Consider the following 26,269-nt stretch of genomic DNA (forward strand, 5'->3'; position numbering starts at 1 on the left):
TGGAGGACATTAGGAGAAGGAAGGGAAAAATGGGGGGGGGGAATTGGAGGGAGAGATGAACCATGAGAGACTATGGACCTAAGAAACAATCAGCGTTTTAGAGGGGAGGGGGGAGGGGGGATTGGTTAGCCCGGTGATGGGTATTAAGGAGGGTATGTACTGCATGGAGCACTGGGTGTTATACGAAAACAATGGATCGTGGATCACTACATCAAAAACTAATGATGTATTGTATGGTGACTAACATAACATAATAAAATTTAAAAAAAAATAATAATGAAGACTAAGAATGAAAAATGCTTCCATAACGTTAACCTAAGAGTGTAGGATATGGGGCACAGACTGAAGTATCATGGGAAAATACCTAACAGAACACTGGGTGACACCATTTGAAAATATGCAAAGTAACAATTTACTCCAGGTTGGTAGATTATATGGGATTAAAGTACTTTGAAAGAAAAAAAAAAAAAAAGGAAATGGTCCAGTTTCATTCTTCTGCATGTGGCTGTCCAATTTTCCCAGTACCATTTGTTGAAGAGACTGTCTTTTTTCCATTGGACATGGTTTTCTGCTTTGTCGAAGATTAGTTGACCATAGAGTTGAGGGTCCATTTCTATGATCTATGTGTCTGTTTTTGTGCCAGTACCATACTGTCTTGATGATTACAGCTTTGTAATAGAGCTTGAAGTCCGGAATTGTGATGCCGCCAGCTTTGCTTTTCTTTTTCAACATTCCTCTGGCTATTCGCAGTCTTTTCTGGTTCCATACAATTTTAGGATTATTTGTTCCATTTCTTTGAAAATAGTGGATGGTATTTTGATAGGGATTGCATTGAATGTGTAGATTGCTCTAGGTAGCATTGACATCTTCACAATATTTGTTCTTCTAATCCATGAACATGGAACGTTTTTCCATTTCTTTGTGTCTTCCTCTATTTCTTTCATGAGTACTTTATAGTTTTCTGAGTACAGATTCTTTGGCTCTTTGGTTAGATTTATTCCTAGGTATCTTATGGTTTTGGGTGCAATTGTAAATGGGATCGACTCCTTAATTTCTCTTTCTTCTGTCTTGTTGGTGTATAGGAATGCCACTGATTTCTGTGCATTGATTTTATATCCTGCCACTTTACTGAATTCTTGTATGAGTTCTAGCAGTTTTGGGGTGGAGTCTTTTGGGTTTTCCACATAAAGTATCATATCATCTGCAAACAGTGAGAGTTTGACTTCTTCTTTGCTGATTCGGATGCCTTTTCTTTTCATTGTCTGATTGCTGTGGCTAGGACTTCTAATACTATGTTGAATAGCAGTGGTGATAGTGGACATCCCTGCCGTGTTCCTGACCTTAGGGGGAAAGTTCTAAGTTTTTCCCCATTGCGAATGATATTCGCTGTGTGTTTTTTGTAGATGACTTTTATGATATTGAGGTATGTACCCTCTTTCCCTATACTCTGAAGAGTTTTGATCAAGAAAAGATGCTGTACTTTGTCAAATGCTTTTTCTGCATCTATTGAGAGGATCATATGGTTCTTGTTCTTTCTTTTATTAATGTATTGTATCACATTGATTGATCTGTGGATGTTGAACGAACCTTTCAGCCCAGGGATAAATCCCACTTGGTCATGGTGAATAATCCTTTTAATGTACTGTTGGATCCTATTGGCTAATATTTTGATGAGAATTTTTGCATCCATGTTCATCAAGGATATTGGTCTGTAATTCTCCTTTTTGATGGGGTCTTTGTCTGGTTTGGGGATCAAGGTAATGGTAGCCTCATAAAACGAGTTTGGAAATTTTCCTTCCATTTCTATTTTTTGGAACAGTTTCAGAAGAATAGGTATTAATTCTTCTTTAAATGTTAGGTAGAATTCCTCTGGGAAGCCATCTCACCCTGGGCTTTTGTTTGTTGGGAGATTTTTGATTACGGCTTCAATTTCCTTAGTGGTTATAGGTCTGTTTTCTCTTTCTTCCTGGTTCAGTTTTGTTAGTTTATACATCTCTAGGAATGCATCCATTTCTTCCAGATTATCTAATTTGCTGGCATATAGTTGCTCAGAATATGTTTTTATAATTGTTTGTATTTCTTTGGTGTTGGTTGTGATCTCTCCTCTTTCATTCATGATTTTATTTATTTGGGTCATTTCTCTTTTCTTTTTGGTAAGTCTGGCCAAGGGTTTTTCAATCTTATTAATTCTTTCAAAGAACCAGCTTCTAGTCTCGTTGATCTGTTTTACTATTCTTTTGGTTTCTATTTCATTGATTTCTGCTCTGATCTTTATTATTTTTCTTCTCCTGCTGGGTTTAGGCTTTATTTACTGTTCTTTCTCTAGCTCCTTTAGGTGTAGGGTTAGGTTGTGTGTTTGAGACCTTTCTTGTTTCTTGAGAAAAGCTTGCATTGCTATATACTTTCCTCTCAGGACTGCCTTTGCTGCATCCCAAAGATTTTGCACAGTTGTGTTTTCATTTTCATTTGTTTCCATGAATTTTTTAAATTCTTCTTTAATTCTTCCATTCATTCTTTAGTAGGATGCCCTTTAGCCTCCATGTATTTACGTTCTTTCTGACTTTCCTCTTGTGATTGAGTTCTAGTTTCAAAGCATTGTTGTGTGAAAATATGCAGGGTATGATCCCAGTCTTTTTGTACCAGTTGAGACCTGATTTGTGACCTAGGATGTGATCTATTCTGGAGAATGTTCCATGGGTACTAGAGAAGAATGTGTATTCTGTTGCTTTGGGATGGAATGTTCTGAATATGTCTGTGAAGTCCATTTGGTCCAGTGTGTCATTTAAAGTCTTTATTTCCTTGTTGATCTTTTGCTTAGATGATCTGTCCATCTCAGTGAGGGGGGTGTTAAAATCCCCCACTATTATTGTATTGTTGTCAATGTGTTTCTTTGCTTCTGTTATTAATTGCCTTATATAATTGGCTGCTCCCATGTTAGGGGAATAAATATTTACAATTGTTAGATCTTCTTGTTGGACAGACCCTTTAAGTAGGATATAGTGTCCTTCCTTATCTCTTAGTATCGTCTTTGGTTTAAAATCTAATTTATCAGATATAAGGATTGCCACCCCAGCTTTCTTTTGGTGTCCATTAGCATGGTAAATGATTTTCCACCCCCTCACTTTCAATCTGGGGATGTCTTTGGGTCAAAAATCAGTCTCTTGCAGACAGCATATCGATGGGTCTTTTTTTTTTATCCACTTTGATAGCCTGTGTCTTTTGATTGGGGCATTTAGCCCATTTACATTCAGGGTAACTACTGAAAGATATGAATCTAGTGCCATTGTATTGCCTGTAAGGTGACTGTTACTGTATATTGTCTGTGTTCCTTTCTGGTCTGTGTTACTCTTAGGCTCTCTCTTTGCTTAGAGGACCCCTTTCAATATTTCTTGTAGGGCTGGTTTTGTGTTTGCAAATTCCTTTAGTTTTTCTTTGTCCTGGAAGCTTTTTATCTCTCCTTCTATTTTTAGTGACAGCCTAGCTGGATATAATATTCTTGGTTGCATATTTTTCTCATTCAGTGCTCTGAATATATCATGCCAGTCCTTCCTGGCCTGCCAAGTGTCTGTGGATAGGTCTGTTGCCAATCTAATGTTTCTACCATTGTAGGTTACAGATCTCTTCTCCCAAGCTGCTTTCAGGATTTTCTCTTTGTCTCTGAGACTCGTAAGTTTTAGTATTAGATGTCGGGGTGTTGACCTATTTGTATTGATTTTGAGAGGGGTTCTCTGTGCCTCCTGGATTTTGATGCCTTTTTCCTTCCCCAAATTAGGGAAGTTTTCTGCTATAATTTGCTCCAGTATACCTTCTGCCCCTCTCCCTCTTTCTTCTTCTGGGATCCCAATTATTCTAATATTGTTTCATCTTATGGTATCAGTTATCTCTCTAATTCTGCCCTCGTGATCCAGTAGTTGTTTATCTCCCTTTTTCTCAGCTTCTTTATTTTCCATCATTTGGTCTTCTGTATCACTAATTCTCTCTTCTGCCTCATTTATCCTAGCAGTTAGAGCCTCCATTTTTGATTGCACCTCATTAATAGCCTTTTTGATTTCTACTTGGTTAGATTTTAGTTCTTTTATTTCTCCAGAAAGGGTTTCTCTAATATCTTCCACGCTTTTTTCAAGCCCAGCTAGTATCTTTAAAATTGTTATTCTGAACTGTAGTTCCGATATCTTACTAATGTCTGTATTGATTAGGTCCCTGGCAGTCGGTACTGCCTCTTGTTCTTTTTTTTTGAGGTGATTTTTTTCCGTCTTGTCATTTTGTCTAGAGGAGAATGGATGAATGAGAGAACAAAATGTTAACAGGGCAACAATGACCCCAGAAAAATATACACTAAACAAATCAGAAGAGACCTGAAACCGGGGGAAAAGAAAGGGAAAGAAAGAAAAAAGAAAAAAAGATAAAAAGAAACAAAAACTAACAAAAAAATAGAATATGATCAAATATGATCAGACTGGTGCATAGATCAGTGCCACACACTAGATTTTCGCCGTATTTTGGTCTGTTATAAGAAAGTGCTTCCCAAAATTTTAAAGAAAAAAACGTATATATGTAGAAAAATGAGGGTAAATACGAAGAAGGGATGGAATATGATTGTAAAGATGAAAATTATAAAAGATTTTATAAATGGAATTGATAAGAATGTGGTTGAAAAAAGAAAGAAGAGGAGTTAAAAAAAAAAAGGGAGAATGTGATCAGGCAGGAGACTAGAATAAAGCCATACACTAGAGATTTAGGGTATATTTTGGTCTGTTAGAAGAAACTGTATCCCAAAATTTTAATGAGAGAACAACTTATATATATATATACCAAAAATAAGGTTAACCTCTATGAAGGGATAGAATATGACTCTAAAAATGAAAAATAAAAAAGAATTTTTAAAAAAAGGATTGATAAGATGTTGGTTGAAAAAGGGAAAAAGAAAAATTTCCCCCAAAAAAAAGAAAAAAAAAAAATTAAAAAAATTAACTTTGGAAGATTAAAGAATCATGGGAAAAAAGCCATGAATTCTATGTGCAGTATTCCCCTAGCGCTGGAGTTCTGCCGTTCTCATTGATCGGTAAACTTGGTCTTGGCTGGCTGTTCTTGCTGATCTTCTGGGGGAGGGGCCTGTTGCCGTGGTTCCCAAATGTCTTTGCCGGAGTCGGAATTGCCCTGCCCTTGCCGGTCCGGGCTAAGTAATCTGCTCGGGTTTGCTCTCAGGAGCTTTTGTTCCCTGCAAGCTTTCGGTACAGCTTTGGAGGATGAGAGTGAAAATGGCGGCCTCCCAATCTCCACCCCGGAGGAGCGAAGAACTTGGGGCCCCGCTCCTCAGTGAGCCCCCAGAGAGAAGCAGTCAATAACTCCCGTCTCCCCGGTCTCCGGCCGCACTCCGTGCTCACCTGGCCTGTGACCAAGCATTTCTATCTCTGGCACCCGACCCCGTGTGGAGTCTCCAAACCCAGCAGATCCTGCGGTGCACTCCCGCTCTGCTCCTCCCCGGGGAGGAAGGGGAGTCTCCCCGGATCTGCTGCTTGTTGGGTCCGGGCTGGAGGAGCAGTGGCCCGACTATGCCACAGATCATGGTTTATGGCAACCCTGAGCTGAGAGCCTGTGCCTCAGCTCCGTCTTTGCAGCCGGCTTCCCGGCTCCGATACCTGGGAGCTCTGCTGCACTCAGGCACCCCCGGCCTTTCTGTGACCCCGAGGGTCCTGAGACCACACTGTCCCAGTGAGGGTTCCACCCCCTGCCTAGCCACTGGAGCAACATTCCTCAGCGGAGCAGACTTCTAAAAGTTCCGATTTTGTGCTCCGCAGCTCTATCACTTGCCGGTAGCAGCCGACGGAGGCCCCCTCCCCCGCCGTCTATCTTCCCGAATATCGCCTCGGATTCACTTCTCCACATGGCCTACCTTCCAGAAGGTGGTCACTTTTCTGTTCAGAGAGTTGCTGCTATTCTTTTCTTCGATCTCCTGTTGAGTTCATAGGCTTTCAGAATGGTTTGATCCCTATCTAGCTGAATTCCTGGGACCAGACGAAATTTAGGTCTCCTACTCCTCCACCATCTTGCCGAGGTTTGGTCAGCCACTTGTATTCTTAAGTACTATATTGAATAATCATTGCTTTAAATGTTACCCTAATTTCTTTTAGACAGCCAGGTGTCTTAAGATTCTTGTCACTCTGTGCTCTCTTTTTATTTAGCTTATTGTGGCATTACTTAAGAATAGTCTTTCCTTGATATCTCTTTTTTTCTCTTAGATTGCATGAGAACAGATCTCTTTTTAGTTTGTAAATAAATTTATTTCTGCATATTTTATACTTGATTGTTTCCCTGACACACTCATTTAAGGGCTGTTGATGCCAGGAACAATCCAAGGGCTGATTTGTTTGTTTTGATCTCATGTTGGCAGAAGCTTATTGTAGGTAATAGATGAAACAGCTTGTCTATCAGTAGCCAGTACATCAGCAAATATATCAGTTGCTTTAGCAGTGCCAAGAGCTACATGGGGATCTGTTTTAGAAATCTGATCATTTCTTGCATGTCCACTTAGCAGCCTCTCTGTCTTCTTAGAGAACATCTTCTGATTTCCTTTTCATTTTTCCTGTGAATCTGAGCTTCCTTCCTCTTTACCTGTAAGTGTGCTTTTCTAATGAAATAGTACTGTATGTTGTCCATTTCTGGGACAAAAGAGAAATATTATTCTGCACTTCCTGCATCAACCTAGTAAAAGTTTGTGTTTTGGGAGAAAGGATTTTAGATCAATTAGTAGACATAGTTTATCTGTAAAACTAAACATTTCCTCTAATGATTTTCAGGTAATTCAAGAGCAGTAGTGACTATTTTGTCTGTTTGGGGTTCGTGGAAAATTATTTTCAAAGTTAGTATCCCATCAATGGATAACAGTTACTCACTTAAAGAAAATCAAGTGTTTTCCATATTTATTTGATAAAGAAGAACTTACATTCATATATAAATGTTAGCACCAATTAGATTAAGCCTTACAAATGTCTTTTTTTATGTCTAAGTTTTAGTCTGTGGTTAGCATGTTAATAAATATATCACATAAATAAATTAAAAGTTCCCCTTCCCAGGGTGCCTGGGTAGCTCAGTCGTTAAGCGTCTGCCTTTGGCTCAGGTTGTGATCCCAGGGTCCCAGGATTGAGCCCCGCATCGGGCTCCCTGCTCTGAGGAAGGTCTGCTTCTCCCTTTCCCACTCCCCCTGCTTGTGTTCCCTCTCTCACTGTGTTTCTCTCTGTCAAATAAATAAAATCTTAAAAAAAAAAAAAGTTCCCCTTCCCTAAACCCAGAAGTCATGGATTGAAAAAGATTAAGCATTGTTATTAAGAATTGTCATTTATCTTGTGACTATGGAGTCTTATCCCCCATCTCTGTTGAGCCCCATGGCAAATCAGAAGATAGGCCCTCCCATCTTCTGTGGACCCAAATACATAAATGTCCAAGAAGAATAATTCTGCACAGAGTGAATCTAAGTGATTACCTTGGTCTCTTCAGGCTGCTGTAACAAAAATAGCATTCACTGGGTAGCTTAAACAATTTGTTTCTCATAGTTCTTGAGGCTGAGAACGTCAAGGTCAAGGTGCTGGCAGGTTCAGTGTGTGGTGTGGGCTTGCTTCCTGGTTCATAGATGGCCATCCTCTTGCTGTGTCCTCATGTGGCCAGAGGAACACTCTGAGATCTCTTTCTCTTTTTTTTTTTAATTTAAATTTTAGGTAGTTAACATACAGTACAATATTGGTTTCTGGAGTAGAATTCAGTGATTCATCACTTACATACAAGACCCAGTGCTCACCGTAACAAGTGCCCTCCTTAATACCCATCACCTACCTAGCCCACCCCTCACCCACCTCCCTCCATCAACCCTCAGTTTGTTCTCTATCATTAAGAGTCTCTTATGGCTTGTTTCTCTCTCTCCCTTTTTTCTTTTCCCCCTTCCCATATGTTTATCTTTTTTCTCATAAATTCCACATATGAATGAAATCTTATGATATTTGTCTTTCTCTGACTGACTTAATTTCACTTAGCACAATACACTCTAGCTCCATCCACATCATTGCAAATGACAAGATTTCTTTTTTTTTCTTATTGCTGAGTAACCATTGTGTATATGTAGCACATCTTCTTTATCTATTCATCAGTCAATGGACATCTGGGCTCTTCCCATAGTTTGGCTATTGTTGATAATGCTGCTATAAAAATTGGGGTGCATGTATCCCTTCGAATCTGTATGTTTGTATCCTTTAGGGTAAATACCTAGTATTGTAATTGCTGGATCATAGGGTAGTTCTATTTTTAACTTTTTGAGGAACCTCCATACTGTTCTCCAGATTGGCTGCACCAATTTGCATTCCCACTAATAGTGCAAGAGGATTCCCCTTTCTCTGCATCCTGGCCAACACCTGTTGTTTCTTGTGTTGTTGATTTTAGCCATTCTGACAGGTGTGAGGTGGTATCTCATCATGGTTTTGATTTGTATTTCCCTGAAGATTAGTGATGTTGAGTATCTTTTCATGTGTCTGTTAGCCATCTGGATGTCTGCTTTAGAAAAGTCTCTATTCAGTTATTTGTTTTTTGGGTGTTGAGTTTGATAAGTTCTTTGTAGCTTTTGGATACTAGCCCTTTATCAGATGTGTCATTTGCAAATATCTTCTCCCATTCCATAGGCTGCCTTTTAGTTTTATTAATTGTTTCCTTTGCTGTACAGAAGCTTTTTATCTTGATGAAGTCCCAATAGTTCATTTTTGCTTTTGTTTCCCTTGCCTGTGGTGACTTGTCTAGCAAGAAGTTGCTGCAGCCGAGGTCAAAGAGGTTTCTGCCTGTGTTCTCCTCTAGGATTTTGATGGATTCCTGCCTCACATTAAGGTCTTTCATCTGGGATCTCTTTTATAAGGACACTAATCCCATTCATGAGAGCTCTATCCTCCTGACCTAATCACCTCCTGATGGCCCCATGTCCCAGTACGATCACATTTTGGATTAGGTTTCAACATATGTATTTTAGGAGGAACACAGTCTATAGCAGTGATATAATACAGGTATTAAGGGTACATCTGTATTCAAACAGATTTGGGTTCAAATCCTGGCTCTCGCTTTGTGTCCTTGCCCAAGTTAATTACCTTCTCTAAACCTCACTTTTCTTATCTCATAAACTTTGTGAGGATTGAGAACATGCAAGAGCATTTAGTGCAGCATCTGGCACATAATAAAGAGGGCAGGCTCTCTCATGCCTTTGTACATGCCTTTCCCCTGCAGCATGCTTAAACAATCTCCATATTCTTCCTTCAAGAATGTGAGGCCAAGTTTGCAGCAATTTTGGTCCCATCCTTCTTTTTTTTTTATTTTATTTTATTATGTTATGTTAATCACCATACATTACATCATTAGTTTTTGATGTAGTGTTCCATGATTCATTGTTGGCATATAACACCCAGTGCTCCATTCAATACGTGCCCTCTTTAATACCCATCACCAGGCTAACCCCTCCCTCCACCCCCCTCCCCTCTAGAACCCTCAGTTTGTTTCTCAGAGTCCATAGTCTCTCATGGTTCGTCTCCCACTCCGATTTCCCCCTCCTTCATTTTTCCCTTCCTACTATCTTTTTTTTTTTTTTAATATATAATGTATTATTTGTTTCAGAGGTACAGGTCTGTGATTCATCAGTCTTAACACAATTCACAGCGCTCACCATAGCACATTGGGGAGGGTAGGTTCCACCCTTTCTTTTCTTTTCTTTTCTTTTTTTTTTTTTTTGTAAGATTAAGACAACATCACCTTGTCTGTGATGTCTTCCTTGCCTTTAACTCTACTTCTTTCATGAGGGCACTTCCTCACCCTTTCCCTCTGAGCTTCCATCTGTCTGTCAGCACTTCTCTCACTGTGCCCCTTTTCACTGCACATGCCGAATTCTTCTACAAGACTCTGAGCTGAGGTGCATGGACAGTATCTTTTCATCACTGCATCCACCTCACTAAGTGCAATGTTTGATTACATAATAGATGCTCAGTAAATATTGACTTGCTGAATGAAAATATGAAGTACTCTTGGGAACCCAGCCAGAAAAGTAGTCTATAATTCAGAGCAGAGAGAAGAGACAGAGTGCAGCCAAAGATTTTATTCCCCCCAAACTGTTATGAAAATTTTCAAATATGTAGAAAAGTACAAAGAACTGTACAGGAAACATTCATCAACCCACCACCTAGGTTTTACAATTAATATTTTGTTACATTTTCTTTGTCACTTACCTATCGATCCATCTACCCTTCTGTTCAATTGATCAATCCATTTTAATATTTTAAGGCATTCAGAATTGCTTTTGTATGTCTTTATACCTTATGCCTAATAGTGCAACATGTATATTATTAGCTAGAGCTCAGTATTTGCTAACGGTTTTCTTTTGTAGGTACAATTTACTTTCAATGAAGTACACAAATATTAGGAGTGCCATTTCATTAGTTTTGACAAATGCATATACTTGTGTAATCCAAGACATAGATGTTCCGTCATGTCTTCACAGTTAATCCCTGACCCTTCACCCAGAAGCAATCTTTGTTTTGATTTTTTTAACCATTTATCGCTTTGATTTGTAGAACTTTATATTAGTGGACCCACAGAGGAGAATCATTTTCATGGAAGATGTAGTTCACACAGCATAATAGTTCGAGATTCTTCCATGTTACAGGTGTACGTGATTCATTACGTTTTGTTGCTGAGGAGTGCTTCGTAGATATCCCTAATCTGAGGCTGCTTACAGTTTGGGGCTATTATAAATAAAGCTGCTGGAAATATGTCTTAGCCTTATATCAGTCTTTCTTGTATACATTTGCATTCATTTCTCTTGGATGAATACATAGATATGGAATTGCTGAGTCATAAGGTAGGTGTATGTTTAGTTTTCTAGAAAACTGTCAAACAATTTTACGAAGTAGTTTTACTGTTTTACACTCCTTCCTGACAGTGTTTGAGAATCCAAGGATACCAGCATTAGATGTACCAGTCTTTTTAATTTTAGTTTCTGGTGGCTATGTACTGATGTCTCACTGTGGCTCTAATTGCATTTTAATATATTGACTAATGATGTTGAACACTTGGCCCTGTTCTTACCGGTCATTCATAGATAACCCTTTGTGAAGTGTCTCTTCAAATCTTTTGTTTTTAAACTTGAGTTGTTTGACACTGAGTTGTAGGAGTCCTTTATGTATATGATGCAAGACTTTTTCCAGATATGATTGCAAATATTTTCCCAGTCTGTGGTTTACCTATTTATTTTCTTAACAGTGTCTTTTCATCATTGGAGGTTTTTTAAATTTGATAATGTGTACTGTATCAGTTTATTCTTTTATAGTTAGTGCTTCTGTGTCCTGACTAAGAAACCTTTGCCTTCACCAAGTTACAAAGATATTCTGTTTTCATTGAGTAGCCTCATAGTTTTAGTTTTATGTTTAGAACTGTGATAAGTCTGAAATTAATTTTTGTGTATGAAGTGAGGTAGGTATCAAGGTTCATTTAGTTTCCCCATATGGATATCCAACTTTTTGAGTACATTCATTGAGACAATTTTCATATACTTACGTGTTTACATATATAAACAATTTTATTTTCCTCATTGTATTATTTTGGTAACTTTGTTGAAATCAAATGACTTTATAAGTGTGCTTATAGTTCTAGACTTTTTATTGTTCACTGATTTTTTTGTCTATCCTTGTATCAGTTTTATACTGTCTTGAATATTGTAATTTTACAGTAAGTGTAGTAACGGCTTCTCTTATGTTACTCCTTTTTCCAGAATTTCCACTCTCACTTTCTAGCTGTTACCCTAATCTGTTCTCTGGTTCTTCGAGCCAATAAGACTGCAGTTTTATGTCCAAGTTTTAGCCATCCAATGTGGTATCACTGATCTTCAGCAAAAGCCATAAAGAATGGGAATTTTACCCAGTGTCATTCTCCTCTTCTTAGTTTATTCTCCCCTCCAGTTTCTGACTGCTGTCGTTTAGCTCATCAATGTCTTCAGGTAACTGTTGTTATGTATTTGTCCAGATATAGTTTAAATTTGTTGCCAGAGGGAAGGTTGGCCCAGTAGGAGCTACTCTCCCATTACAGAAGTGGTACCCAGGTGGTTTTTAAAAGTCAGACTGAGCAGGCATCTGGCCAAAGATGCAATTAAAGTAAGGAATGGGGAGAGGTTTGGTGCAAAGAGGAGCAAGTTTTGAATAGAGGGAAAGGATTCAGTTCACCTCAGTTAGAGAAGGCTTGGACTAAAGCCAAACGGTTCTTGGAAAAACTCCAAGGGAAAGAACTTGCTAGAACACTGTTTTTAATTTATTTTATTTTTAATTAAATATTTTATTTATTTGAGAGAGAGAGGGTGGGGCAGAGGGAAAGGCAGAGGGAGAAACAGATCCCCGCTCAGCAGGGAGCCTGATGGAGGGCTGGCTCCCAGGACCCCGAGATCATGACCTGACCAGAAGTCAGACACTTAAGTGACTGAACCACCCAGTTGCCCCTAGAACACTGTTTTTTAAACTGTGAATTATAAAATCAATTTAGTAGATGGCCCCTGGAAGGTCATTTTTCCTTCTAACTTAAAACCATAAAACAAGTAGAAAGTAAGATCATTGCATTACTGATCTGTACTTTCATCCTTAGCTCTCTAATTAGAGAATAGTCTCTGGAGTCACTGAATTCATACTTTCTCTGTCTGATGTGTATTGGACCTTCATTTTCTGTTGGACTTATATGCTGAGCATATTAACAGCACACTTCTCAATAAACATTAAATATACTTCTGTAAATAGATCAAACATTGATTAAAATGATGTCAGGTTTGATGAAGCATGACTGGCTTTTGGAGATCCATAGTTTTAAGGAATCCTTAACTGGCATCTTTCATGGGGGAGGGGAAGCCTTGAAAATATATTCATCATTCATGTAACATGCTCTCTCATCAACAAATCCCAGAGTTCCTTCTTCATGAAAAAGGTAGTGACCGAGCACTATCAGGAATGCTTCAAATTGGGATAGTATTAGAACCTTTTGCCTCTTTCTTCCTTTTTTGTTCCTTTTCTATTCTCTCTGTAACTCTTCTTCCAACCCCTAATATACACACCCATGATGAGGTCTGGATAAAAGTACAAATTAAGCAATCAGAACTATAACTGTATAAATCAAATAAAATTAAATAAGTGAAAGGATGCTAATGCATCTTTCAATTTTTAAAATTAGGCAGAGCTCTGGAAATTGTTGATAATGAAGAAAAAGCTCCTTTCAGATTCATTAGGTAATGTTTCCATGATCTAATTTTTCTCTCATTAGAAGAGAGTGTGATAATATCATCATTAGCAGAAGAAGGTTAAAAGAGAACAATAGTACTTCAAAAGACACCATTAAGAAGGTGAAAAGGCAGGGCACACACAGGGAGAAAATACTGACAACACATATGTCTGACAGTGGATTCGTGAACAGAATGTATCAAGAACTCCAATGAATCTAATTAAACCTAATTAAACAAATGGGCAAGAGCTTGAAGTGACAGTCACAAAAGAATATATATCAATTGCCTAGAAGCAATGATAATGCACTCTACATTGTTAGCATTCAGGGAAATGCAAATCAAAACCACAGGGATTAATAAAAGGAAAAAGACTGGCAGTATCAGATATTGACAAGGATGTGAAGCAGTGAGTACTCATAGTTTGCTGCTATAAGTGTAATGCTTGAGTTACAACCACTTTGGAAGACACATTGGCAATTTGTTATAAAGTTAAACATGCACTTATCATTTAAACCTTGAACTTCCACTCTTGGGCATTTACTTAAAGGGAATAAAAACCTATATCCATTAAAAAAAACCCTTGTGTATACATAGCAGCTTTATTCATACTAACCAAACATGAAAAAACCCAAATGTTCAACAGGAGAAAGGATAAGCAAATTGTGGTATGTTTACACAGTGGAATACTACTCATCAGTGAAAAGGTGACCTACTGATGCATGCAGCAACAGGGAAGAATTTCTGAAACATTATACTGAGTAAAAGAAGCCAGACACAAAAGAGTTTATATGATTGCATTTGTATGAGATTGTTTTAAAAATGCAAAGCTAATAATATATTGTGATAAAAATCAGACCAGTGGTTGTCTGGAGTGGAGGTGGTTGACTGCAAAGAGGCATGAGGGACGTTGTGGAATGATGGAAATATTCTGTAACGATGTGGTTACATAAATGTAATTATGTACTTATAAATCCCAACTCAAGGACTAATGTATGCATTTCACTAGATACAAACTCTATTTCAAGAAAGGTTTTTTTTCTTTTAGGAAAAAAAAAAAGTTCCAGACCCGTATTCTGACTACCTTGGCATATGGAAGCTACCACACTTAGCCTCCTCCCTATGGTAGCTCTTCCTAGTAATCTTTAATAACCACTGCCCTGGACAGAGACAGTTTTTATACTCACAAAATCATAATGCATTTTATTAAGCACATTAAATGGAAAGTCCCTCACTGAAATGAAGCACAACACATAGATTGGGATCCATGGGATGGGATACATGTCCGGGATTCAAACAGCACAATTGGGATGTTTGTCTTTGCATTAGAACTCCCACATCAACTCTAGAACCTTCCCACCCTCTTCTACTCTTTGCGTCAGCCTCCCATGGTGTCATTTGCCTGACTACAAATCGTAATGGAGCTTTTAAAATTAGGTGCTCTGAGCATCTCTTTATTCCAGATTCTAAAGATGAACCTGGGGATAATGGGACATCTAGAATTGCTTTAGGAACTGTGCAACATCTTTGGGGGATCCCACTGTGCTAACGACTCACACATTTAAGTTGAAGTATCAGTGAAATTGTGGTGGACAGCCCAGGGTCAAGATCAAGCAGCAGCCTGATGTTAACTTATGTTAAAATCTGTGAATGTTTATAGTACTTCTTTCTCTTCATCTTTTCTCCAGGCCTACTCTGTCTACGACGAAGACATTGGCTACTGTCAAGGACAGTCTTTTCTGGCTGCTGTATTACTGCTGCATGTGAGTAATTTTCCATGTGATAAATGGCATTGTGCTGCCAAGTTCATTTTATTTTCTAGTTGGTTTTGTTCTTCCTTCCTATTTTCCACTTATCTGATAGAGATTACACATGGCACATCTTTTTTAAAAGGTACCTTTTGTGATAAAGTAAGAGATCTGATGTCAGGTACAGGCAGTTTCTCAGTTGAATTAATAATGCTGACAGGAAGGAGATAAATTGCTTATTTGGAGTTATTTTTAATGAGAATCCTCTAGAATCAAAGAAGTCCATGTAATTGCTCAGATACAAGCAGGACTAGAACCATTACGAAGGAATATGGCAAGGAAGTCTTATCTTTTCTGCGATTTATTTTTGTATACTCTTTTTCCTCTCACTCACCTTCATTTAACGGAACATTTATTGATCATCAGTCTGTCAGGGCTAAACTAAGAAGTGGGATTACAAATATGAATAATTTATCATTTGTGTTCTCAAAGGCCTCAGAATGGGGCACAAGTACTGTAAGCACATACTTATTCTTTTTATCCTTTTTACGTGTCTTTACTGATTTTTCTGATGTTCACTAAAGAACTTAGAGTGTGCCAAGTAAAAGCAATACACAGAGTAAGAGCATAGAGAGGAGAATTACCCAACCCAGCTCTACTAGAACTTTCAGGAAAGGCTTTCTGGAGGAGATGGTATCCTTGCCCAGACAGAAATAATTGAGGCTGCAAAAGGGAGGGAGTAGAGATAGCTAAATAAGAGGAACAACATGAGCAAAAAAAAAGAGGAACAACATGAGCAAATATATGGAAACACAAAAGGCCACAGCATATAAAGGGAACAGTATGAAATTACAGTTTCTGTTCAGTTACTATAGGAAATGTATGCAAAGACAGGTATGAGATAAAAATGGTCAGATGGGCAGGGACCAAATCATAAAGACTCTGTAATCATGTCAAGAAAGGTGGGCTTTATTCTAAAGCTAGAGAGGAGCCATTGATCAGTTTGAAGCAAGGGAAGGACAGTTAGATGTTCATTTCAGATAAATTCTTCTTATACCCTTGAGGAGGGTGAAATTAAAGGAGACAAGCAGCAGCAGAGAGACCAGTTAGGAAATATCAATCTAAATGAGAGATGTTGAGACCCAGAGAAAAAGAAGCTTAATTAAGAAACATGCAGGAGGCAAAATTGGTAAGTTTTATGGAAGGATTGACAAAGGAAGAGTCAAAAGTAACATGTCTACTTTTCTAGCTTTGGTGACTTGATGACTTGTGGTATTTTTTTTTCTTTGACTTACGGCATTTTTAGCTCGGATAGAAAATGCATCCATTGAGATTGAATGGAGAAACATGATTAAGAGTTGATGATGAATTTTATTTTGAATTCTTTGAGTTTGGGATATTTTGGGGACATCTGAGTGAAACTGTCCACCAACAAGGTGGATGCTGGAGACTGATGCTGAGGGAGAAATCATAGCTGAAGTCACGAGAGTGGATCAGATCATCTAAGAAAAAGAAATAGAATCCCAGAGCCCAGGAATTCCAGATATTTAAAGGGCTGATGAGGAACAGAAATTCCTGGTGAATTTCTAATTTTCAGTAAGGAGGAAGCAGTGTCTTCTGTCAAACGCAGCAAAGAGGTCAAGCAAGTTTAAAGCAAAAGCATTTAAGTTTGCATTCTGGAAATGAAGAGTGATTACAGTAAATTCACGGTCCTAATTCTGATAACTTGATTCTAATGATAATAATGGTATACAATGGTTCTGTTGTGAAAATCACTTTAACTTTGATTTCTTCTTCTGTTGCATTATCATCTGTTTATGGTCTTCTTGATCTTTTCCTTGTTATCCTTCCTCCTTTGACATCTCCGTGGCCCATCTTCTTGGTATTCCCTTGATTCCTATAATCAAGCACTTTATGGCCACAAATTCCCAGGGCCCTTGTTCTGCTACTAAACCCACCTAGTGTCTAACATAGTTAGCTCTCTTATGCAGGGGGGCTGGAGACTGCACCCAGTGACATGAGTGTGTTCACCAAGGTTCAGAATCACCTTTCCTCTAATCACTCTGATGAGAAGCCAAAGTGGAAGCCATGGGTGGTGAAATTTTGTCTTCCACAAAGTAATCTTTGCATATATCAGTTTAGCATTTTAGACCTGTAGCCTTGTTAAACACATTACAATATGTTGATTAAACTTCAGTGAGAAGAACATCTCTCTAAGATACCTGTTCTCAGATTTAACAGAGGGTTAGTTAAGTATGGGTTCATATTTATTTGGAAATACTTCCCCACAAAAAAAAAAAAAAGAGTCAGTAATCCAAATAACTAGAAAACTCAAATACCTAGGATTTTCTTCTGCATTATCTACCCTCATATTGTAAGGATCACATGCCAAGTCAGCACTCTAAAACTGCTTTCGAACTATGTCTCAAGATGGATAGACATTCAGTCCAGTTTCTCATACTTTCTACAATAATAGAATTATGCAGTTCTTGCCATGGCTTATAAAAATAACTGGAAATATAGAAATACCTTCAGAACCTTTGAGGAAAGTTTCACTAATATTCAGCATAGTGCTAATGAGAAACATATTATTATAATTTTTAATTGAGAGTATATGCAATAATTCTTTTTTTTTTAAAGATTTTATTTATTTATTTGACAGAGAGATACACAGAGAGAGAGGGAACACAAGCGGGGGAGTGGGAGTGGGAGAGGGAGAAGCAGACCTCCCTCAGAACAGGGAGCCCGATGCGGGGCTCGATCCCGGGACCCTGAGATCATGACCTGAGCCGAAGGCAGACGCTTAACGACTGAGCCACCCTGGCACCCTGCGATAATTCTTTTAATCAGCATATTCCATTAAACTGATCAACCCATCCATTAATGAATTCTAATGAGAGAAATTAACTAATTTTTTTCTTTTTCATATTTTTGTCTCTGTGGTTTAAACAGGTAGAAGAATACAGTCTAGCTTAAATAATTCATCAAATACGCTATCTCAAGTTCTAGGGGTGTTACTAATTTTTTATCGGTTACATAAGCAGTTGCTTCTTTCTGCTGCCAGACATCCTTTGGCAGCTCCATATTAATCATTGTCAGAACCTGATTCTTTTGGGGATGCTGTCTTTTCCTCCCCCATGGTCATTTATATTTCACATTCACTGCCTACGAGGAAAGGAAGATCAAAAATGAAAGTATTCAAAAACAAAAGTTTAGAATTTTTAAGATTTTCCATTGTCTAAGTAGTTTTAAGAAATAATTAGCTCTCTTGGTGCTTGAAAATTTCCCGATGCTTTGATAATAGCTTTGTAATTTGTATTTTAAGCAGTAGAAGACTAGTTTATCACAGTAGTTGCTATTATATCTATTGATAGAATTACAAGAAATTTATCCTTTACAGTTGGTCAAGAATGTTATAGTACAGATAAGTAATATCCCCATTGTAGTATTAATCATTGCTTATTTGGAAATATAATAAATAATGTCCTTTTATATATTTCATTTATTCTAAAAATCATATAAAATATTTTAAATAATTTTTAACCCAGTATATTTTTCTAACATACTTAGTGTCAAGTAGTTTTAAATTTTTTTTTGTAACATATACTTTCCTTGACCGTCAGAAAATCATGTTCCTTTTTAAGGTTAAATTACTGTATGTATACTACTATGGGCATGTGGAAGTTTTCCAACTGCAGAAAGGATTATTTTTGGATAATTCAGAATGTTTAAAATTATTGAATTTTTAAAAAACACTGTGACTAGGCACAATTCCTTTGGAAACCAAAGGCTTTATCTGACAAAGATATGCATACCCAGCAATTCCACTCCTAGATACTCATCCTCGTCAAATTTACGCACATGTATACCCAAATTGTGTATTAGAATTGTCCCAGGATCAGTGTTTAAAACAAACAACGCAAATGTCCACTATTAGAATGTTTAATACTAGAATTGTAATTAGACATTAAAATGGAAAATTTGTGATATATTTAATAGTAGAACACTATATAACAATGAAATGAATGTTTTACACTACATAAGTTAATGCGAATGAATCACACAAACATAAGGTTTAGTAAGAAAGCAAAGTATATCATTTGGTATGATTCCATTTCATATAAAGTTCAATAGCAGACAAAACTAAATTCTATTCATAGGATGCTACCTAGATGGAAAATATAAATAACACCAATGAAGTGATTATTGATAAAGTCAGGATAGTGATTTCTTGACAAATTGGGAGTCATGATTGGGGTGGGACATACAGGGATCTTCAGGAGTATTGAAAGTATTCTGTTTCTTAACCTGGGTGGTAGTTACACTTGTCTTTATAATTATTTGGTTTTACTTTATGATCAAGTTATTTATTAAAGTATACATTTAACTTTTATGCATTTTTGTGGGTTGCGTTTAAAAATGAAGTAAAGTTTAAAAATTACAAATCCTTTACTGCAATCCCCCAGAAAAGATAGGTTTAAGGTAAGATTTCACCAATGGACTTAAGAAATGAGAAACAGAGCTACTTCTTAGTTTTCCTAAAAGATTTCCACAGAATCCAAGGTACAAGATCCCTGGAGGACTCTGATTGGCCTATCTTGGGAACCTGCTGCCATCCCTGAATCAGTTACTGAGGCCAAGACAGTATGACATTCTGATTGCCTTGGCCCATGTCTTGAGTCCATCTTGTTGCTGATAGTGAACTGGATCAGCTTCTCCCTACAGGGAAAGGGTATTTGATTCCAGATGAGAGCAAGATAGGATGCTAGACAGATACATCACATCATCTACTAGTGATATCTTTACTACAAGAGTTTTAGTGTATTTTAAATAAGTCCTTCTATACTCCCAAATCACTTTTCCCTTAAAGTGCAAGAAATTTTCCTGTTCTAAGTTAATTCTTGTATTTTCTTGACATCTCCCTGTGAGTAAATATACTCAAGACATTTTACCTTTAAAAAACACTCTCTTGGGGGGGGCGCCTGGGTGGCTCAGTTGGTTAAGTGTCCCACTCTTGATTTCAGCTCAGGTCATGATCTTAGGGTTGTGAAGTCGAGCCCCTCATCAGGCTCCATGCTGGGTGTGGAGTCTGCTTAAGATTCTCTCTCTCGGGGAGCCTGGGTGGCTCAGATGGTTAAGCATCTGCCTTCGGCTCAGGTCATGATCTCAGGGTCCTGGGATTGAGCCCCGCATCGGGCTCCCTGCTCGGCGGGGAGCCTGCTTCTCCCTCTCCTTCTACTGATCCCCCTGCTTGTGCTCTCTCGCTCTCTCTGTCAAATAAATAAATAAAATCGTTTAATTAAAAAAAAAAAAAAGATTCTCTCTCTCTCCCTCTGCCCCTCCGCCTCCCATGTGCATGCATGCACGTGCTCTCTCTCTCGCTCTCTCAAAAACAAAACAAAACAAAAACAAAAACTCTCTTGATCTCCCATTAACTATCTTAGGTTTCTTTGCCCTTTCAAAGCTGAACTCCTTCACAGATAATAAAAAGCATGACTATGAATTTGAATTATGATTTAATACCTTTCAAGTTCTGTGACCTTCAACAAGTTTCCTAAACTCTTTGATCTTCAGTTTCTTCATTTATTAAATGGAGATAATATTATCATTTTTCTAGGATTTTTGTGAATATTGGATACTTTATATTATCAATGTAAAGGGTCTTATTTTGTATCTGGCACAAAAAAGAATGCAATCATGGGATTAAATCCAGGCTTTACTTAATAGATGTGTAATTATTGGAAAATCACTTACTTCTCCGAACTTCACCAGTTAATATTAAAAATGTAAAAATAATACCTACTTTACAGAATTTTTATGAGGATCAAAAGGGGTTATGAATGAATGCCTCTAATAATGTTGTTTGCTATTTGTTCTAGAATTGGCTTAATTATTTGCCTAGCCTTTCCTTTTGGACCCTTGTCCCACTAGCTTAAATTGATTACACAGAGCACACTAATGTTATACAATATGTCTTATGACTTATAAATAGACGTTCAGTTTAAATGTATTTTAGTGGGCGCCTGGGTGGCTCAGTTGGTTAAGCGACTGCCTTCGGCTCAGGTCATGATCCTGGAGTCCCAGGATCGAGTCCCACATTGGGCTCCCTGCTCAGCGGGGAGTCTGCTTCTCCCTCTGGCCCTCCCCCTCTCATGTGCGCTCTCTCTCTCTCAAATAAATAAATAAATAAATCTTTAAAATAAATAAATAAATAAATAAATGTATTTTAGTATACATTTGATTTAAAAGGAAAATGAAAAGCTAGAAGTTTTCATTTTATTTGCTTTTCATATTGTAAACAGAAAATGAACACTCATGAGTTCATGATTTTCAGAGTTCTCACTAGCATTTACCTTTGTTGAAGAAAATGAAAAATTAGTGTAAATTTCATTGCCTTCATGGAAAAACATAGATTTATTACAAAAACATGTGAAACACAATCATGCAGAACAGAAAATTTAGTTTTATCCAAATAAGGGGATTATTTTATATTATCAACATGTAATTTTACTTTGAAATACATCTTGATGTGTTACATCAGGTGAGCCTTAAAGACTTTTGAAGTACTTGGACCTGCTTTGCTTTATGACTAATTGCAGAAAGAAGCAGTGAAGCTTGGAGACTGTCTCCATTCAGTGTTAGTACAGATGGCAGATCCTTATCAACATTTGTTACCAAACAATGATTACATCATGATTGATTCTCAGATTGTGCATATAAGGCAGGTATTTAGTTTTGTATTTCATAGAGCCATGGATGATATTTTGATATCTTAAATTATAATATTTTAATATTTGTCTCCTCCTTTCCCCAATAAAACAACACTGATTCTATGACACAACAAAGGTGGATATTCAATATTAGAGATCCACTGTGTTCCAACATCTTAATATTGTTTTAAACAATATATTGGTTGGCAGTTCTGCCTGATTTGGATCCCTAGTCAATGGGCCAGACTGGCTATGGAACCTATGGAACCCTGCTCAGGCAGGGAAGCAAATTCATAGCCCCACCCAGTTGCTGAGCTTAGCCTTCAGTCTTGACCCTATAGGAAGCCTGGCCAGAGAATCTGAGCTGCTGCAGACCCCATCCTATAGCCCCATTCAAGCGGAGACCCAAGTCAGCAGCCCTGCCCAACTGTTGAACATAGCCTCTGGCCTTTAAGTGACCCTGGGCAGCCTCAAAGCCTAGCCTACAGTACCACCAAGCCAGAGTGCCCAGCCTGCAGTCTTGCCCAGCCACAGAGCCCAGGCTACACTCCTACCCAATTCCTGAACATAGCCTGCAGCCTCACCTGATCAGGAAGCCTGGACAGTAATTCCACCTGACCATAGAACAGTCTCTAGCCTCACTCAACTGTGGGATACAGCTGGAGACCCCTCCCAACCAGAGAGCTCAACCAGTTACCTTGGCCAACAGCAGAGCACAGCCAGTAGCTTACCTGATTGTGAAGCCAAGCCTGTGGTCCTGCCTAACTTTGGGATACAGCCTGGGGCCTTACCTGAACACAAAGTCCAGCCCACAGCACCATCTGGTCTGGCACAACCTGAGACCCCACTTGACCAGGAGCTATTTCAGAGCTCAACCCATAACCCTGCCTAATTGTGGAGTCTAACTAGTGGCACCACCCTGCCAAGGAAGATAGCCTCTGATCTTGTTCATCTGAAAGTGATTGCAGAGCCCAGCTAGTGGCCCCACCTGAGTGGAGCTTGGCCAGCAGCCCCACCTAGTCAGACAGCCCACCCATTGGTCCTACTTGAATACTGAGCATAGCCAGTAGGCTCACCCAACTGTGTAGCCCAGCCAATACCATCCCCCCTGGCCTTAAAGCATGAGCAGTGGCCTCACTCAACTAGATTGATGATAGCAAGCCCTGCTTGCCCCTGAATACTACCAACTGGTCCATCCAGTACCCTAAGCTGAGCTAACTGGTGAAGGTCTTTGCATGCCAGAGCAAACTATAATATGTGGAAGAGGGGACCACTTACTCAAGTATGCAGATAACAATGCAAGGAATCAAGGATCATGAAGAATCAGGTACCTTTGATACCACCAAAGGAAACTAAAAAATCTCAAATAACTAACTCTAAAGAAACCCAGATCTATGAACTGTCTGACAAAGAATTCAGAATTCAGAATAATCCCTTTAAAGAAGTTCAATGAACTACAAGAACACACAGATCACTAAATAAAATTAGGAAACAAAAATGAAATCAACAAAGAAATAGAAACCATCAAAAAGCAGATTCTAGAGCTGAAGAATACAATGACTGAACTGAAGACTTTAATAGAAAGCTACAAAAGACTCGACCAAACATAAAAAGGAATCGGTGAACTAGAAGATAGGTCATTTGAAACTATCAAGTCAGAGGGGCAAAAAGAAAATGAAAAAGAGTGAAGAAAGCCTACGGGACTTATGGGACACCATCACATGAAACAATATATACATTATGGGAATCTCAGAAGGAAATTAAAAAGGGACAGAAAGTCTGTTTAAAGCAATAATGGCTATAAGCCTTCTGAACTTGGGGATACAAAAGGACTTCCAGATTTATGAGGCCCAGAAGACTCTAGATGGTTAGAATCTGAACAGGGTTATAACAAGACACATTATAATTAAGTTGTCAAAACTCAAAGAGAATTTTGAGAGCAGCAAAAAGAAAGCTACTCATCACATGCAAGGGAACTCCCCAGATGACTATTCAGTTTCTGAACAAAAACATTGTAGGCTAAGAAAGAGTGGGATGATATATTCAAAGAATGTATTGAAAGAAAAAGAATATTATACCTAGCAAAACTAACCTTCAAAAATGAAGGAGAGATACTTTCCCAGACAAACAAAAGCTGAAGGTGTTCATCATCACTAGACCTCCCTTACAATAAATGCTAAAGGGCATTCATCAAGCTGAATTAAAAGGATGCTCATTAACATTGTAAAAACATATGAATGTGTAAAATTCACTGGTAATGGTAATTATGTAGTCAAAGTCAGATTCTGTAATATGTAATGATAGTACATGATTCACTTATAACTCTTGTGTAAAGTTAAAAAAACAAATATATTAAAAATAACCATAACTACAATAATTTTTCCTACACAATATAAAAAAGATGTATACTGTAACATCAGTAACCCTAAAGTGTGAGGTGGGGGAGAAGTGAAAGTATCAAGTTTCTGTATACTATCAAAGTTAAGTTTTCATAAACCTAAAATAGGATGTTATAACTATAAGACATTTTAAGTAAGTTTCATGGTAACCATAAAGCAAAAACTGACAGTAGATTCACCAAATATAAAGAGAAGAGAAAACATTCTGCTACAAAAGTCATTAAATCACAAAGGAAGACAGCAAGAGAGAAAGCAAGAAACAAAGTACCCACAAAATAGTCAGAACACAGCAAAATGTCAATAATGAGTTGCTACCTATTAATAATTACTTTAAACATAAATGGATAAATTCTCCAATCAAAAGATATAAAAGAACTGATTGGAGGGAAAAAAAACAAAAAACAAAAACAAGACCCAACTATATGCTGCCTATAAAGAGACTCACTTTAGTCATAAGGACACACATAGACTGAGAATGAAAGGAAAAAAAAGATATTTCAAACAAATGGTAACCCAAAGAAAGTAGAGGTGGCTATATTTATATTAGACAAAATAGATTTTAAGCTAAAAAGGGTCAAAAAAGACAAAGTCATCATATAATGATAAAAATGTCATCAAGAAGATATAACAATTATAAATATGTATTTGCCCACATTGGAGCACCTAAATATATAAAGCAGATAACAAACAAAACTAAAAGGAGAAATGAACAGCAACAATAATATTTGGGGACTTTAATACCTCACTGTCAACAATGGATCATCTAGGCAGAAAACCGATAAGGAAACAGCAGATTTGAACAGCACTGTAAGCCAAATGTACTGAACAGACATATACAAAACATTCCATCCAAAACCAGCAGAATACACATTCTTCTCAAGTTCACATGGGACATTTTCTAGGATAGATCATATGTTAGGCCATAGAAAAAAATCTTAAGAAATTCACGAATATAGAAATTATATGAAGTAGGCTTTGTAACCACAAAACTAGAAATCACTAATAGGAGAAGAGATGGAAAGTTCATGAATATGCAGAAATTAAATAACACACTCCTGAACATAACAGTGATTTAAAGAAGAAATCATAAGGGAAGTTAAAAAATATCTTGAGAAAAATGAAAATGGAAAAACACCAAATGCAGCAAAAGCAGTTCTAAAAGGAAGTTTATTATGATAAATGTGTGCATCAAGAAAATAGTCCTATCTCAAATAACCTAACTTTATACCTCAAGGAGCTGGAATAAGAAGAACAAACTAAGCCCAAAGTTAGTAGAAGGAAGAAGATAATAAAGACTGGAACAGAATAGCAAACAGAATTGAACATCACATTAAAAGGATTATACACCACAAGGAAGTGGGATTCATCCCTGGGATGAAAGATGGTTCATACATAAATCATAAATGTGATACATCACATTAATAGGATGAAAGATAAAAGTCATCTCAGTAGATGCAGAAAAAGTATTTGACAAAATTCAATGATAAATGACAAAATTCATGATAAAAATTCTCAACAAATTGGGTACAGAATGTATCTCACTATAATTAAGGCCATATATGACAAGCCAACAGCTAACATCATCCTCAGGTGTGAAAGGTTGAAAGTTTTCCCTCTAGTCATACAGATGACCAAGAGGTATAATAAAAGATGTTCAACATCACTAATTATCAGAGAAATGCAAATCAAAACCACAATGAAATATCACCTCATATATATTACAATGGCTCTTACCAAAAGGCAAGAAATAACAAGTGTTGGCAAAGATGTAGAGAAAAGGGAACCTTTGTGCACTATTGGTGGGAATGTAAATTGGTGCAGCCACTGTGGAAGACAGTATGGTGGATCTTCAAAAAATTAAAAGTAGAACTACCATATGATCAAATATTCAACTTCTGGGTATTTATCCAAAGGAAATAAGAATACTAAAGCAAAAAGATATATGCACCCCTGTGGTCTCTGTAGCATTATTTACAATAGCCAAGATATGGAAGCAATCTAAGTGGCTTCTGATGGATGAATGGATATGGAAAATGTGTCTCATATATATATATAAGAATGAAATCTTGCTGTCTGCAACAACATGAATGGACCTTGAGGGCATTATGCTAAGTAAAATAAGTTAAAGACAGAAAGACAAATATATGA

General features: G+C 37.5%; 1 protein-coding gene across 2 annotated transcripts in view; it reads left to right on the forward strand.

Annotated features, from left to right (window-relative positions):
• RABGAP1L (RAB GTPase activating protein 1 like) overlaps positions 1 to 26,269 on the forward strand; it is a 782,624-nt gene that overhangs the window by 494,826 nt on the left and 261,529 nt on the right. For both annotated transcript variants that reach the window (XM_032393375.1, XM_032393374.1), the window contains exon 15: positions 14,953 to 15,027. In XM_032393375.1, the coding sequence (XP_032249266.1) occupies positions 14,953 to 15,027 (75 nt within the window). The remainder of the gene's footprint in view (positions 1 to 14,952; positions 15,028 to 26,269) is intronic.

This window comes from Phoca vitulina, unplaced genomic scaffold (assembly GCF_004348235.1).
Source record: "Phoca vitulina isolate PV1807 unplaced genomic scaffold, GSC_HSeal_1.0 scaffold73, whole genome shotgun sequence".
NCBI lineage: Eukaryota > Metazoa > Chordata > Mammalia > Carnivora > Phocidae > Phoca > Phoca vitulina.